Source organism: Lupinus angustifolius, chromosome LG06, assembly GCF_001865875.1.
Source record: "Lupinus angustifolius cultivar Tanjil chromosome LG06, LupAngTanjil_v1.0, whole genome shotgun sequence".
Classification (NCBI taxonomy): domain Eukaryota; kingdom Viridiplantae; phylum Streptophyta; class Magnoliopsida; order Fabales; family Fabaceae; genus Lupinus; species Lupinus angustifolius.
Window position 1 is genome coordinate 11630556 of NC_032014.1, and position 16807 is coordinate 11647362.

The 16807-nt window shown below is 30.5% G+C and overlaps 2 protein-coding genes across 6 annotated transcripts; one reads left to right on the top strand and one right to left on the bottom strand.

Annotated features, from left to right (window-relative positions):
• Window positions 1532-3906, top strand: LOC109349843 (putative dual specificity protein phosphatase DSP8). The gene is made up of 7 exons (XM_019590857.1): window positions 1532-1662; window positions 1826-2031; window positions 2230-2352; window positions 2617-2710; window positions 2827-2909; window positions 2986-3075; window positions 3377-3906. Exons 2-7 carry the CDS (start codon window positions 1834-1836, stop codon window positions 3632-3634), a joined length of 846 nt encoding a protein of 281 aa, XP_019446402.1. The 5' UTR covers window positions 1532-1662; window positions 1826-1833; the 3' UTR covers window positions 3635-3906.
• On the bottom strand, window positions 8929-16080 carry LOC109349846 (NAC domain-containing protein 73-like). 5 transcript variants are annotated; one of them, XM_019590866.1, is made up of 9 exons: window positions 15909-16077; window positions 14945-15048; window positions 14058-14219; window positions 13576-13753; window positions 12650-13015; window positions 12411-12616; window positions 11783-11992; window positions 10380-10466; window positions 8929-9584 (listed from the first exon to the last, which is right to left on the bottom strand). In XM_019590866.1, the coding sequence occupies exons 3-9, from the start codon at window positions 14181-14183 to the stop codon at window positions 9477-9479; spliced, it is 1281 nt and encodes a 426-aa protein (XP_019446411.1). In that variant the 5' UTR covers window positions 14184-14219; window positions 14945-15048; window positions 15909-16077; the 3' UTR covers window positions 8929-9476. The 5 variants fall into 5 exon arrangements, with proteins under 5 accessions (XP_019446411.1, XP_019446410.1, XP_019446406.1 ...); XM_019590865.1 differs by having other exon boundaries at window positions 8929-9572; window positions 12411-13015; window positions 15909-16080; XM_019590861.1 differs by having other exon boundaries at window positions 12411-13015.

Genomic DNA, 16807 nt, shown 5'->3' on the forward strand with positions numbered 1-16807 from the left:
CTGTCATCAAATCATTATTATTCATTTATTAATCATTATTGACTCTTAAACAAAAGTAAATAAATTAATGGTGATGACCAACAGTGTAAAAAACTTAAACTCATAAATAAAATAATAAATGACCCTCATTAATTCCATTCTCATTTATTGATAAAAAATAAATGGTAAGTTTGAATAGATATTTAATGCACTCTTCAGTATTTATGTGAAATTTAATATATTCTATTTATATCCTAATAAAGGTGGAGATGTTGATGCAGTAAAAATATATAAAACTCATACACATTATATATATATTTTTTCTCTTTTTATGATAATAAAGATGGGGATCCTCTTACTTCATCAATATATTAAAAGAACATTATCCAAATCTTCTATATGTATACTACAAAAAAATTAAATAACATATTCATATTTTTTTTTAACTCAATCATGTAGTAGGTGATCTCCTCTCATATAGATTACACATGTATAACAGATTAGGGGTGTAAATATTTGGTTCGGTTCAGTTTTTGGTGCATTTTAGTGACCGAACCGATAAAAAACATATGGTTCGGTTCCGCTCAATTAACCGCAACTTTAACTATAAGAACCGAACCGAACCGAACCACTCTTGAATGGTTCGGTTCGGTTCGGTTCAATGGTTTTTACATTTACTTTTTATAAAAAAAATATTTCATCAATTGAAAATTCAAAATGTATTACAAGAGATATTGTTTATCATAAAAGGATAAACATTACTACTATTATTATAAAAAATTATGAATCATATATAACAATACATTTCATGATTAGTAACATATATATTAATTAGAAAAATATATAATAGTTACATTATAATCTTACATTTCATAATTAGTAACACATGTATAACAATATATGATATAAGTTGGTTTTAAACTCAATATCACAAAAGATGGAAAATATGTTCCAAATGATAAGACATTATGAAACAATTTAGTAACTAATAACATATATAATACTAACTTAATAACAATTTAGTAACATATGTAACACTACAATTCACACAAAAATTGATAATTTAAGCTAGAAAATTGGTTGAAGAATTTAAACAATAATAAAATATTATTTCTTAATCCCTAGTATATATTTCTTTAATACACGGTTCGGTTCGGTTCTAACGGTTCCTAAATTTCTAAAATCATAAACCGAACCGAACATAAACGGTTCCTTAAAAAAATAACCGAACCGAACTACGAAACCGAACCGAACCACATTTTGCAGTTTGGTTTGGTTCGGTTCCATCGATTTCGCGGTTTAAACAGGAACCGCTTACACCCTATAACAGATATAGTAAGATGCTTTTGATAGTGTCAATCCTCAACCTTTTTTCTTAACTTTTTCCTTATTATTACAACACTTTTATTTCATCAATTAATTATACAATAATTACAAAAAAAATGCTTTCCATCTATTGGTTCAATTAAAGCAATAGAAGGTATTTTTGGTAATAAAACCCAACCCCAAGGGCATTTTGATTTGCAACCTTCCACTCTTTACTTAAAATCATTTCAGCACGCTCTTCAACTCTCAGTATCGAAATTCCCCAAAATTTTCTCTTCTCTCTTCGATTTGATTTCTTCACAATTAGCTCTCAATTTTCCATTTTCCATATTCCTTGATTCCCAAGTTATCGATCTGGTAAGATTCTCTTCCTTTTTGCTCATATTTTTTCCTTTTAATTTTTAGGGTTTTAACTTATGTATGATAGTGATTACTATTTATGTGGTTTCTTAAATTGAAAAATTGTTTGAAGAATTTGATCTTTTCAATGATGTTAGTTTCTTTTTTTGGTTGAATTTAGTGCGTGCCATGAAGATCGAGGAATTGGATGGTACGGAGTGTAGTGGGGTTGAAGAAGAGAAGCACGAGAAACAAATCGGTAGGGTTGATGCAAAAAGAGCGTTAGTTGGAGCAGGTGCTCGGATCCTGTTTTACCCGACCCTTTTGTATAACGTGCTTCGTAACAAAATTGAAACTGAGTTCAGGTGGTGGGATCAAGTTGATGAGGTTTTTTTTCTCCTCTTAATTAATACTTGTGTTTTTGGTGTTGTGTTAAATTAGTATCATAATAACAATCTGTTAATTAAATTTGGGTTAGCGTGGTGTTGTTGAAATGAGATCATTGTTGGGTTGATAGTTCTGCTGAGTTTTGTCTGATAAGTGGTTTTGGTAATTTGTTAAAATTTTGTGTAATGTTCTTTTCAGTTTTTATTACTCGGCGCGGTCCCATTCCCTAAAGATGTTCCTCTGTTGAAGCAGCTTGGTGTGGGTGGTGTAATTACTCTAAATGAGCCTTATGAAACTTTGGTACCTTCATCCTTATATCATGTAAGTTTTATTGCATTGTCTTTTAAGACAATGTCATATTTGTGCTTATCCTTGTGTTTTGTATAGAAATTTGAAAGCCTACTTGCTGATATTAGGAAATTTACTGAATATCTAATCTTCAGTGAAGACTGAAGAGTATAGTTGTGTATCGACGCTGGAGAATGATTAAAAAAAAACACTTTAGTTTCACAATCTTTCAGTTATATAGTTTTTTTTATAAAAGCGTCACTGACATTCTTGGTTTAATTGCTTGTTTTGTTTCAGGCTCATGGGATTGATCATTTGGTCATTCCAACAAGGGATTATCTCTTTGCCCCCTCATTTGCGGATATCAGTCGGGCCGTGCAGTTCATTCACCGTGGGTGTTTTTCCTTTTTATAATTTCATATTCAAAGAGATGGGTGTTTTTTTCTCTGTCCCAACTCCTCCACCTTAAATTTAGTTTTATTGTTTTACTTTTTTATTTTGTTACAGAGAATGCATGTTGCGGTAAAACTACTTATGTCCACTGTAAAGCTGGGCGAGGGAGGAGCACGACAATTGTGCTTTGCTATCTGGTAACCTGTTGTTATGGTTGTAAGTTGTGGTATCTGCTGAAGCTTCAAGGTGCTAATCTCTACTTGTGTTTTCTAGGTTGAATACAAGCACATGACACCTGTGGCAGCCCTGGAATATGTGCGATCTCAAAGACCTAGAGTGCTACTAGCACCATCACAATGGAAGGTATAACTGAATTGAATTTAGCTATATCTATCATAAAGTCCTCCTAATAAGTATTAAAGAAAAATTAATGCATCCAATATCTTTGAAACATTCAATATTTTCTTTATATGGTACAAATAGGAGGATTGTTTGGAGAATTGGGTAGGAGGATTTAGACTTATTCAACTCAGTTTAGTAGGTGTATTTGTTGTCCTCCTACCCTCATGAAGCCTTCTAATACAGTGATTGTAGTTCTTGTGTTATTGTGTAATTTTATCTCTGTCATTCAGTTTTAGATGATATTAACATTTACTGTGAACAGGCTGTTCAAGGCTATCACAAAAGCAGACCTTGTTCTTTAACACGCTCTCCCTCTGGGGATGCGGTTCTTATAACCAAAGCTGATCTTGAAGGCTATCATAGCACATGTGATGCTGGTAAAGAGCTGGCCATTGTTCGCAAAGTTCCAAAGACTAAGCCCATGATAGCAAGGCTATCTTGCTTGTTTGCATCCTTAAAAGCATCGGGTAGTTTACCAATGACCAGGCGGATGCCAGTTTCTGAGTCGCGTGCTTGCTAAGCCAGCTTGACATGGACATGTCAAGCAGATTAGGTCAGTACAGAATGTGATCATGAGAATAAGGGAAGTTTGACAATTTCTCGCAAAGTCGGTACAATTGTGTTAAATGAAGATAGGATGCATAGAAAGATAGGAGGGAAGATTTCTCCAATGTTGTCTTACAGGTTAAGAGGAACATGTTGTAGTTCTCTTGTATATATTATATATATTTGCCTTTTGCATGTTTGTTAATCGTAGTGAAATTCTCTTGCAAGTTAAAAGCATTAGTGACATGGAACCAACAAAATTTATCAGGTTGCGACCAAATGGTTGCATTAACTAGTGCAAAAGAATATCTAATTTGTGTACAAAAAAGCTGAGCAGGTTTTTGTTTGCACTAGGAAGAAACGTTGGAAGGGTTTGTTTACGTAACGTGGAAAGAGTGATAAACATGCTCCTCACTGCCTTGAGTGCCGTCAATATGATTAAAGAAACACACTATTAAATCTTTTTGACTGGTTCGGTTAGAACTTAGACGTCTGATTTAAATAACAACACATAATTGGACAAGTCACCATTTAAAATGTACTAATAGGGTAACTTGTCAAACTGGATATCCTGGGAATCTGTCCATCGAATTACCAGTCCGAATGAAATATGATACTTGTTCTGCCAATATTATTTATATTTTATTACTTTTATTATTTATTTAATAATTATATATTTTTATATATTAATTATTACAAAATATAAATAATAATTAAATTTCAAAATCTGTTTGATACCCATCAATGAGTCGGACAATTTACTTTATAATTATTCACATTTTCAATAAATTATACAAATATCTATTCACTCTCCAATAGTATGCACACTATTATTTGTCTTCAAAATGAACATCACATTCTACCTCTCTATATATACATTATGCATGAATTTTACATACCGTTCCTTATCCTATTAGGATATATTTTAGATTGTTTAATATAACTTGTAGCCATGTTCCCAGTACTAGATTCACCAATGTATTCACGACAATTCGAAAGCTACCCACGAGGGTGCTCTTACCAAATTCTTCGGAACACGTTGTTAAGGCTCCCTCAGACGTAAGCGCTTTGCTGCATTTCCCTGTTTACATTGTGATGGGACGTAACATGCAAAAGTAGTGAGAAAACTCAGATACTATTTTTGCTCTAAACCTGACACGTAACATGCATAAGGGAGAGTTGTTATGGCGACATACATATGAAAATATGGAATGAATCAAATTCTCAGCATATCCCAATGTTTCAACACTGAATATTAAAATCTGAATGATCCCATATTCCATATTAGGATTGGGAGGGATATTCATGAAACAAAATAAATATAGTACTAGACAAAGATCTCACGAACAAGGAAAAGATAAGAAGGAATCATATTCTAGATTAATGGCATAGTGTCATAATCGCATTTGCTCCCAATGTGAGTCATGGATCAGCCGTTTCTAAACTCGGGTTTCGTTAGTAACGTTGTTTTTAGACCGTAGACACACAATACCTATTGAAAGATTACAACGTTTTTATCACATTCTCGATTAGTAGCATAGTGTCATAATCGCATGTCCCTAAGCTTGTTCTGAATCAATTAAAATGAAGCAAAAATAAAAAAAAGTTATTAATATTTAATTTTTTAACTGATATAATATATTTTGATTGGTTCGAAACAGACTTGGAGAGAACAGATCCTTATGATTAGTGAATTACCAATAATGTTGAATTCATGATTTTGGTATATAATGAAATAAATATAAAAAACATACCTGAATTCATATTCTAACATTAATATCATAATTTTCTGTCAATCATATTTATGGACATAACATTGATTTTTAAGTCTTTCTCAATCATTTCGCTTATGGTTTTTATTGGCTTCTCTCTTCCTCTAAGAATTGGGCTAGCACTCATTTGATCTACCCTCCTTAAAAGTTTTTATTTATCACATTGACACATGTTCAAACCATTTAAAATATAATTCTACTATCTTCTCTACAATAAAAATAGATCCACTCTAAGAAGATTACTCATGACCAAAAAATAATTAAAAATAAAAAGGTGAGCAATTACTCTTTGGATAGCACATCTGAACAATAAGGTAGAATTATAATGTTTTTGTTTGTACACTATATAATGTTAAAGTTTTGTGAATTCTTGTAATAGATGTGGGTGCAAAGCACACCAACTTTTATAGATAAGAGAAAATTTGTGTGCTTTTCAGACTCTTCTCTCTTGTTCACTTCACTATTTTTCTTATGGGTGGATAACTTCTGTAGAAGAAAAGAGAAATAATGTAGAAAACGAAGTGTGAAGGAATTCACCTCATTACTCTTGGTCATGAATTATGAGTTTATGACCTGTTTTCACTTATCAGTAGGCTTTGAACTTTGAAGTGATATGGGCTAAGTGGGTAGGTCAGGGGGTAGACTCATACTATGCCCATAAAAATTGATGTGATATGGGCTACACGGCCTATACCAAATATTAAATATAACTAGGTTTCAATCCACATTTCTTATGAAATATCTAGGTTTAGATCCACCTTCTTATAACAATTGGCTAGATATTAATATAATTTTTTGGTACTACTAAATATTTCTTCTCACATTTTTGAGTAAAAAATTAGTCCTTTTTGGGGTTCATGGTTACCCCCTCCTAATAAATGTCACTCATAGAATCAAACATTTGACTTTGAGGATCAGTAGGACGTTATATGATTAGAGCAACACATTGTTGGTAGATATTAGCATAACTGTTAAAATAGAAGCAATATACTTTTGACTAAATAATTTGTATCTAGATAACATTCTGGCCAATATATAACATTCATTCCGTGATGAAATTGTAAGTGCGCAAATTAAGCGAAGTCTAATTGATAATATTTATGTTGTAAACTTTGCATTTCACTCATTTTTATTTTCTATTAATGAAAAATGTTGCCTTTGCATACACTAGAGTAAATTCTCATTTTAGGCTAAACTAATATTGTCTGATGACCAAACACTGTTATTTACGATTAATTTGAGCGATTTCGGCCAACTATGATAAAACCATATCCAACTATTGATAATGTAATGATTTAATGTGTTAGAGTTTATTTAAAAGCAATGGTTTGAAATATGTAAACTTAGTGTATTAAAAACATGTAAACTTAACATTCCAAAATATACCTCCTCTCGGTGTACATTAAAACCAATGCATTTCAAAGTAAACTTATCAAAACACACTTAGATAATTTCAATATTTCCGAAAGACCGAATAAATCTTCCATACTATATTGAGTACATTTTTGATAGACACCAACAAATAGATTAACTATATAATATGTGATGAAGAATGTGGAGGTAAGGGAAGAAGTTGTAGGGTCTGTAAAATGGAAGCAGACCCGAAATTGGGCAACTAATTGGTAAAGAATAAAAAAATAAAGTGCATAAGAGGCATGTTCTTATATTCGTCCTTGCACTACCACCATTCCTTCTGCAACTTCTTTATGGGACAAAATCTCTGCCATACCAACAAACCATAACACTGTACAAGTACACTAATTAATATTCTTTCTCTCTATATGTTCCGTTGAAAAGCATCCAAATCTTCCATACAGTGAAAGAACTCAATATCACCTTTTAAGGCCTCCTTTAAATTTCATTCACTTGAGAAGGGTTAGTTGTTCTCAAAATTTCTCTATATCTATCTTTTAATAAAATAAAACAGTATTTTTAAAAAGAGGTACCTACTCTTCCTAATTTCATCATCATCACCATCTCTTTCTATTGTTTATTTAATTAGAAGAATAATTTTAAAATTCTCCAAACATTTTATTATAAGAGATCCAAAGCTAGCTATACCTATAAGTATCATTTGTCATTTCACAGGATCATGTATAATATGTGTAAATAAAATAAGATATAGTATAATTATAGGAGTGGATTTTCTTCTTTTCTTTCATACACTCACGAAGGTACGTAGTCATTGATTTAAAAAGAGCATAGAAACAAAAGAAACTAAAAAGTTTATTCTTGTCTTCAAATTCCCTGTTAAATCCCATTCTCATCTTTATTCCCTTCAGAAACTACAATGAAGTTACCTCTTCATCTTGATTTAGCTTTATTGCATGCATGTCCCATGAAAGATTAAAAACATTATCCTAATAATGTAACTTGTGAAAAGCTCGAATCTAACTTAGAATAAAGCAATATAAATGTGTCTGTCTCCTAGTATCATTCTATTAAAATCTATTGAAAAACAAAAAAATAAAGAAAATCATCTCTAGAATATAACTTATGAAGTTGTGATGTTATTCAAAATGATAGACCCAAATATTCAATAAGAAAATTGAATTTTACTTCCCTCCTTCCTATGTATAAAACAAATTGATTTAGTCCGTACAATACTGGAATGTGAGAAAAATTAGTATTTTATAATTTCTTAAATTATTTAATTTAAAATTAAATTAAAACTTAGACTCTTAAAATTTTGGTTTTGAGACTTGTAATCATCTCTACCTAGATTCTCTATGAACCCATATAACTCATAAATTCAAATGGAGATCAAGTATCCACTTTCTATATGTTCTATAGTGTCTTTATCCAATTGAAAGTTGCTATATATTTAAAAAATCATAAAATTAAAAAATAAATTTTCCTGATTCTATAAATTGGCCTAAAGATGTAAACTTTAGCTTCATAAAAATATTAATTAACCAGAATTTAATAATTTTCATGAGCAGTGCTAGTAATATGTACGTGCGCTTCTATAACGTTGCACTTCGATTCGAACACATAGAGTACTCTTTCATCAGTTAGGGACCCATAAAAAACTTCAAGATATTCTTTGAAACTCGTATCCTAAAGTAGTTTTTCTTTTTTCAGCATCGATAAATGCTCCAAGGGATAGGGAGCTATGATATTTGCTGCATATTACTGTGCGTGGCCTTAGCATAAAGTAAACATAGTAGATAGTATAGTAGTAACTAGTGAATGCATGAGATCAACTAACTGGCCGTATCATAACTGATTAACTGCTTAAAATAATGAGTGAGAGATTAGATAGAATTATGAAATGAAAATAGACATGATTATTATTATTATGGAACCTGTATTACAAATTATAATATTGAATGCAATAGCTTATTTATACATGAATGGTACGTTAATGTGTTTAGGTTTTCAGCAGCCATTGAGAAAAGGAAAGAAAAGGTGGAAGGGGATAAGTTATAAAATTGTTAATATCCATTAATAAATAACCGTATGTTTACCAAGTTTTAGTAACAAAAAAATTTGAAAAAATAAAATGTGTCCTTTAACATATTAAGAGAATCCTCGAGTAAAATACTCAGCACAGACAACAATTGTTTGCACTCTTTGCACAAACTCATGGTATATTTCTCTGCGTATAAAAAACAGGAAAAATTCAAACATCTTATGATCCTTTTTATAAGGGGAAGTTAACAATGTGAATAAGAGGAAATTTAACAATAATAGTGATGATATTTTAATCATAATAATAGTGATGATTCTCATGCAGCATGATGCGTTAAGCTTTGGGTATTTAATCGTTCTCCCTCTAGAGAGAAGACCAACTTTTCTTCACCTTCTTTTTTATCCCTTTGAATTTCTTTTATCCTTTGTTCTTTCTCCTTTTCTTTCCAACTTGCACACAGTTAGTTAGTTCCGTTGAGAACCTTCAAATCTTATAAAGATGCTCCCATTGGAAAAGAAAGAAAAAGAACAAACCATGGATATGATTACTTTGGCCTTTTTGGTGAAAGAAACTTGAGGGAGGCTTCAAGCATTAATGATGATGACAATGATGTTGTCTTGTCTTTCCTACTACCCATGATGATTTGGGTTGTCAGGGTCGACATGCCAGTAAGATGAGTACTTTAACCATTCAGCTTCTATTTGTGGGTTTGTGATGGATGACTCCTGCAAAGGGAACTGTAGGAATTGTAAATATAGGGTTAGGTTTGTGGAATCAAATATCTTCATATGATTATATGTACTCTCAAATAGATTTCTTTCATTCTGTATCATTACATACCCTTTACTTATTCAAGTTGACAAAGATATTTGTTTAGGGGAAAAAGACAAAAAATTTGAACTAATCATCCTTTGTTTTTAGAGTTTAAAATATATACATAAACAAAAATTCTTACACTATTATTCTATACAATTTAATATATGTGATAGGATGATTTAATAATTTTGTACTTTAACTATCATTTTTAATGCTATAACCAATTTGCTATGCAATTAATGGTTCAAAATAAGAATTTTTCTTTGTTCCAAGAGTATGTGGAGTTTCTCATAGGGTTAAATCATGACCCCGTTTTTCAATATTATTTAGTTGTTGTTTGAAAATTAAAATAAACTAGAAAAAACACTAAAATTTAACAGGTTTTCATGGAGGAATAATGTTTGGAGAGAAGTTCGATCTTCGCTTCAAATTAAACAAAAATAATATATTTTTTATTTAAACTATATATGGTCCGATTTTGTACTTTATGTAAAGTGTGATAGAACCTATTTTCTTCAATTTCATAAGTCTTCATTATATGCGAACATTAAGATAAAAGCTAAAAGAGATAAAAGATGAAGAAGGATTCCAGTCTTTAATTCAAATAAAACAAATATATATTTTATCTCTCTTTTAATTATACCCTTTTTTCTCTTTCTCTAGTCGGCAAAGTTCTTTATAAAACTCATTATTTCTGAATAAAAAAACTTACTTACCTCTCTAGTATCAGTTGAAGTGCACCCCATAATTAGTTCCTCCAATCCGGACATAGACCTTCCTCCTAGCTTATGTTGTTGCTGATGCTGTGCCAAGTTGTTAGATATTATATGCATTTAAAGGGACAACAATCAAATACAAAGTCTACATCATAATCATCATCATGTGTGAACAACAATTCAAAATTAGGAGACAAGACAGTTTCATGCATGTTATTTAGCAAGAACTTCTAAAAGCTTTATCGTCTCGTGCAAAATACCATGCAGAATCAGTCCATTTTTGGACTTTACACATTGAATGGCTTATTGATTGCACTATGAGCCCTACCATTTTTTTTCTCTGAAGCTTTTTAGGACAAATAATTAGTAATATTGTTGAAACGTTATTAATGCTGTAGTTAATTATCATAACTATATTAATAATTTATTGACAAAATAAATTGGGAGTAACTTTCCACTCTCTGAGGTCAGAGCAATGTGCCCACAATGAGGTGCTTCTGGTTCTTCAAATTTTAAGAAATTTGCCACCCTCGGTTCATGATTGGAGAAATGGCATGTAAGGTTCTTAAATAAGAACAGTAGCTTATACAAACTACGTCTCTTATGGGAGAAGAGTGTGTTCATAAAGGGCGAGTGGTTTAAAATATAGAAGTTTGAAAATAAATCATTGAGATCAATTTAAGAATATTTTAGAGTTACAAAGATGGAAGTATGAAAAATTATATAAAAAACTGTGTGTGATCCTATTAAGAATTTCATAAATCCTGATTGATTAATTTCGTATCTACCAAGCAACTAAATATATTAATTAATTAGAGGAATATTTTTGGAGTGAGGATATTAGCGCTCTAATATGCCAATATACATTTTTCATGAATTAATCACATTTAAAAAAAAAAATCATAGTAAGTTAAAAAAGAACATGAATAGTAAGTTAAAAAAGAACACGAATATTAAGTTAAAAGGAAGTAAAGGCTGAGTGTGTATGAGAAAGCAAGTGATCAAGTTCTTTCTTGAATTTTTAACCAATGACATGACACATATAATTTCACAATAAGAAGTAAGCTTCTTTCTGAAATCCTTTCTTCTTTGCCATATGTCAACTAATTGATACACTTTTCTTAATTCTACATCTCAATTATTTAGGTATCTTTGCATAAATAGTGCATATATAACTAACTACTTGTAAGTTCCTATTAGATCATTGGAAAGACTAAAATATGAAAGATTTGACTTCTAGGAATAACACTTATTAGGAGAGACAATCACATACTCCAAAATGGATTAATTCCTTATCCAAAAGTTAAGGATACCTTGATGGTACCCAAAAAAATTCATATATGAAAATTAAAGGAGAAAAACTACAATCATCTTTAAGAAATGAGGTTAAATAGATTAATTACCTGGAAATTTGCATTTTGTAGCATTATTGTAGAGACATGGTAAGAGTTGTCCTGAAGGGTGATGGATGTTTGGTGAAGGGGAGTTGGAGAGATTAATGTGGAAATGGGATGTGAAGGCATGTTCATGTGGAAAGCTGCTTGTTGATGTTGTTGTAGCTGATGATCATGTAATTCATTGCATTCTCTTGTGGAAGATTCTCCTATTCCAACCTGCAATGGCCATTTTTATTTCAAACTGTGAATGTTAATAAATTGAGCTGGACATGAAATCAAAAGAAGTTAGATTAGAGGATTTTATATATAATTATAAATTATGCAAATAATATTAGAATAATGAACCTAACATTAAATTAATTTCTGTGATTTTTTTGTTGTTGTAAGTGAATCATCCATTATATCAACTACGAAATTATGGGACCCTCTTTCTTTTTTGCAAGTAAAGGAAAGGAGATTTAAAATTTTTAAAGGATTATTTTGTTCTTTGATAATCATTTATATAATGAGAATCCTTTGGATTACCAACTTGAAGTCCAAATTATCATTCTTTTTGGTTTATGCATAAAAGTTGTTTGATAATTGAAGTAATATTTGTCTTTGTTGGGAACAGTCTTATGTATATTATATGTACCTCTTGGAAGCCTTTTCTGAAGGGGATGAAGCTGAAATGGTCAGATTTTAGGTGTTGAATGTCCATAACATCATTGAAGCTTGAATTTGGAGGGACACAAACAACATCAGACATTTCATCTCTAAAAGTAACTATTTCCTTAGAAGAACAACTCCCACTTCCACTGTCTCTTCTTCCATTGTTATAACTAGGTTGTTCTCCACTTCCAAATTCACCAACTGTTGTTATTGTTGTTGCACCAATTCTATCATGAGACCAATTGCACTGCCTAGGCTGTGTCTGATAGAATATTTTTGACACAACAAGCTCTCCTTCTTTCTCTTCTTCATGCATTCCCAAATGGTATTGGTGCATAACCCAATTTGTTTTCTCAGGTTTTCTGTTCTTCCCAAAATTTGTATAGAGGACTAGAATTTTCTTGCACCCTTTTTGTTTTCCATTAACCATTACTGGTCTTGTTTTACCTGTTTTGTGCCACCTTGTTTCTCCTCCTCCATGCAAGTTTTCACATTCGTTTTGAATCTTTCTTCTCTTTCTTGTTCCTGTTGTATAAGCCTTTGAGGGTCTATGGAAAAAGTGTCTGCTCAACCCATCTTTTGTTATTCCTATAAGAAATCACACAAAGCCAAAATCAAATAAAGTTAGGTCGATTTAGGTGAACTACAACACACAAGACAAAGCTAATTTGATTATGTTGAAGTGTGTAACTATAAGTTTCTTCCCAGTTCTAACTATCAAGGGAGATTTTAAGTTGTATACTATTTATGTTTAGTAAAACCTAACTGCAAATTGAATAATGATATCAATTATATAATATTGGAGCACACATTTAATACTTTTTAATTCATATATTTTTAGAAAATAGTCAAAATACATAAACATCCAACAACCCAATAGTGGTTGATGGCAACAAAAGTAGACGACATCTTATATGAACTTTGGGGACAAGTAATTCAAAATTCAATATCGGATATGAGAAATTGTTGTATTGTATGAGATTACTCATTTCAATTATATTTAAATTGTAGATAAGAAAAATAAATTTATTTAGTTTAAAATTAAGATTGGAATGTGGTTAACATGATGCATTAATTTTGAAAAAAAAATACAAACATGAAGTGGGAATTAGAGGGTATTTCAATTTGACTATGTTAGTTTCTCATACCTGGAAGTTTCTCAGGATGGGTGTAACAAATGCCATCATCTCCTTCAATAGTAGGAATGAAAACATCTATCAAGGGATGTGACTTCATGTTTTTTGCCACAACTTTAGCTTCAAGATGTTCTATGAGTTCTTGGTCTGTTGGATCAAACTTTACTCCTGCAGGTAGACCTAGCCAGTCCTGCAAAGGCTCCAATAAATTCAAATTGGAAAAAAAGAAGCAAAAGGGTGAGAAAAAAGAGATAAAATAATATAAGGAAAAAATATAAACAAAGAAACAAGATAGTTTTTTTTAAAAACACTAACACTTTAGTAATAGCTTGGGTTGAAAAAGGAAACATCATCAAATTAATTAGCTAGTCCAATAATAAAAAGCCATAAGCATATGAAATGAATATGGTAAACTTTTTGTTTTGCATGATTCTTCATATTCTCAGAGGCTTTTCTTTGAAGGAAAGCATATTACTTAGATTTTTTTACCGTACCGGTTTTCCTTGAAACTTGTGTCCACAACCTGGGCACTGTTTGGATCCACACAATTGATGCTCTTCAAGCTTGGTATCTATGAGATTGGAACTGCTAACACAGCTCAAGTTGCTGATCATATTCATGGTCTTCTTTATGCTATCTCTCTTGAATCGTACTTCCTTTTTTGTGAAATATAGAATCAAGTGAACAAATCTGAGTTTGTTCTCTTAATCAAATTCAAGAGCATGATTAGATAGAATAAAAAAATTCTGAAAAGATCAATAGAAGAAATTGGTTGGCATGAGACAAATTTACAATCATTTTCATTGATGACTTGAAAGAAAAAAATAAGTGGATTTTAGCTTTCACTAGTTTATGAACTATCAAGAAACATGTATAGATGCTTTGATTAGATGAAGATTCGATATTCAGAAACTAGCTAGACACCAACATAAAGGATATGCATAGCTCAAAATAAAAATAAAAACAATGACAAAAAACCAAAAAAAAAGTATAGAAAATATTCAGAGAATAAATCAAGTCCAAAACAAACAATAAATTTTGCAGAATAATGATGAGAATATGCAGGAAACCAAAGGATAAGAAGAGAAGAGAGTAGAAAAATAAGAAGGAGGAGGAGGAGGAAAAAGAAGATAATGGAACAATAAGATTGAACTATAAACCTACTTTAACCATCGAAAACAGTAGAATTCCCTTACTTTAACTGAAGGAAGTGAGAAAAATAATAAAGGAAAAGTTGGATGCTTCAAACATATATACTCACATAGGTACTTTAATAAGCCTTTGGTAAATTATGAATCGCATGTATGCAGGTGATTTATGTGAGAAAAAGGAAAGAAAGAGAGAAAGATAAACAAGGAAATAGGATAAGAGAGAAATAAACCTGGTTGGTTTTTCTAACTAATGCTCAAAGCCCATGATGTCTTCTGTCTTCTATGTTACATCCTAATTGCAATTCAGCCAGCTTCAACTTTTCTTTGAGTTTGACTCCAAAAGCAAAAGCACAAAACGGCAACAAACAGCACTTAGTGTTAATAGCAAAATTGTATACATTTTGTATTTGTTTAACTTTCATGTATAAAGTTTTTACACCATCAATTAATCATATATATATATATATATATATATATATATATATATAACTTGTGGAATACAGGTATGCGAGTATAATATTTTCAATAATGTGGACCACAATACATAATTAGATATAGTGTAAAAATAGAATGAATTTAACATATAGAGAAAAAATAATTTGAGGAGGATTACACCAAACCAAACACACACAAAAACTAAACGAAAATTGAAAATATTAGAAAGTTGATGGAAGACTTATATGATTTTTCATATCCTCCTTGGTCTCTTTTTTTTAAGCTTGTGGGAGAAAGGATCACACACTCATACCCCCTAAATTTATAGTGATTATCAATTATAGAGGTTATTGGGACTTTTGAAAATATCCTATGAAAAACATATATAAACTTATGAAAATAGTCTTTAATTTGAACTTGGTATGACCTCTATAATTTTAATTTATTTCAATATAGTAAGTTCTTTTTAGTTTATTTAATAACTCTAATCATTTAATTAATCCGTTTGTCCAAATGCTTCCTAAATATATTACAAATAACCCATATTTAAAATGGAATGTTTGTTATTACAGTTTAACTTTCTCAGAACATGAATGAAAGCCCAATATTATAGAACACATAATATTTACATATGATAAGTGACTCCTTAAAATGTGTAACTATCACAAAGCAAGTCTTTTTTTCTTGCAGAGAAAGTGATAGACTGAGACACCCAGATAAAAATACAGGGAAAAAGTATATAATAGATTTGAAACTCACATGGGTTTTTAGCTGGAGTGTTGATCATGATGCTTTGCCATGAATGTTTTGCACACACAGGGAGAGGGAGAGAGAGAGAGAGAGAGAGAGAGAAGAGAGAAATGAGTGGGGAGTATTAGGAGGTTACTTGAAAATCAAGGAAAATGAGCATTGTCCTTGATGGATCACCCACTCCTCTTCTAATTATCAAATAGTGATGGACAGTTTTAATTATTTTTTATAGTAAAATTACTGTGTTATTTCTATTCTTCGGTTGTCTGAAGTATTGGTCAGTCGCACACATTATAAAAAGTGAAATATATATTATATATTTGTATATTATCATAAGTATTACTTATCATTACCTCTTAAAAAAAATTAAATAAACAGTTAATTATAATAATAATTGCTTTTAAATATTTATATTGACAATGCATTAATATTACATTGTTATATATTCATAAAATATAATATTAGACCTAAAGGTAAACCTACAAGGAAAATTATTATCTGATATTTCGATAATATTTATAAGAGAAAAAATATATGTATAATTCTTATTGTATTGTATATTATTCATGTTTGAGTATTATTAATTGTCTTGAATACAAATAAATGCGTAGATGATATAACCGTTTATAAATTTTCACACTGACAATATATAGATATTTCATTTTATTTATAATCACATCTTAATAATTAATTTGTAGTAAATTCATTAATTTTAAATCATTAATATCTATACTACTTATAAAAGGAAAACCCAAAATAACCACTCATCATAGTGTAATTTGTGGTTCTCCCTATTTTGCCCTCACTATTTTCTAATTTTTACAAAAAAAGAATTATATATAACCTAATGTTCATCTCCACCTAATATATGCTCATATTATTTGATTAATTATTTTATTCTTACATTA

What these genes read in the sequence shown, in the direction of transcription:
- LOC109349843 (XM_019590857.1), top strand. Translation starts at nt 1,834, where the DNA reads ATGAAGATCGAGGAATTGGATGGTACGGAGTGTAGTGGGGTTGAAGAA. An exon ending in GGCCGTGCAGTTCATTCACC is followed by an intron (nt 2,711 to 2,826) that starts GTGGGTGTTTTT and finishes ATTTTGTTACAG; the next exon opens with AGAATGCATGTTGCGGTAAA. An exon ending in TAGCACCATCACAATGGAAG is followed by an intron (nt 3,076 to 3,376) that starts GTATAACTGAAT and finishes TACTGTGAACAG; the next exon opens with GCTGTTCAAGGCTATCACAA.
- LOC109349846 (XM_019590863.1), bottom strand. Translation starts at nt 14,183, where the DNA reads ATGAATATGATCAGCAACTTGAGCTGTGTTAGCAGTTCCAATCTCATA. An exon ending in ACAAGTTTCAAGGAAAACCG is followed by an intron (nt 13,754 to 14,057) that starts GTACGGTAAAAA and finishes GAGCCTTTGCAG; the next exon opens with GACTGGCTAGGTCTACCTGC. An exon ending in CTTCAACTGATACTAGAGAG is followed by an intron (nt 9,585 to 10,379) that starts GTAAGTAAGTTT and finishes CAATTCCTACAG; the next exon opens with TTCCCTTTGCAGGAGTCATC.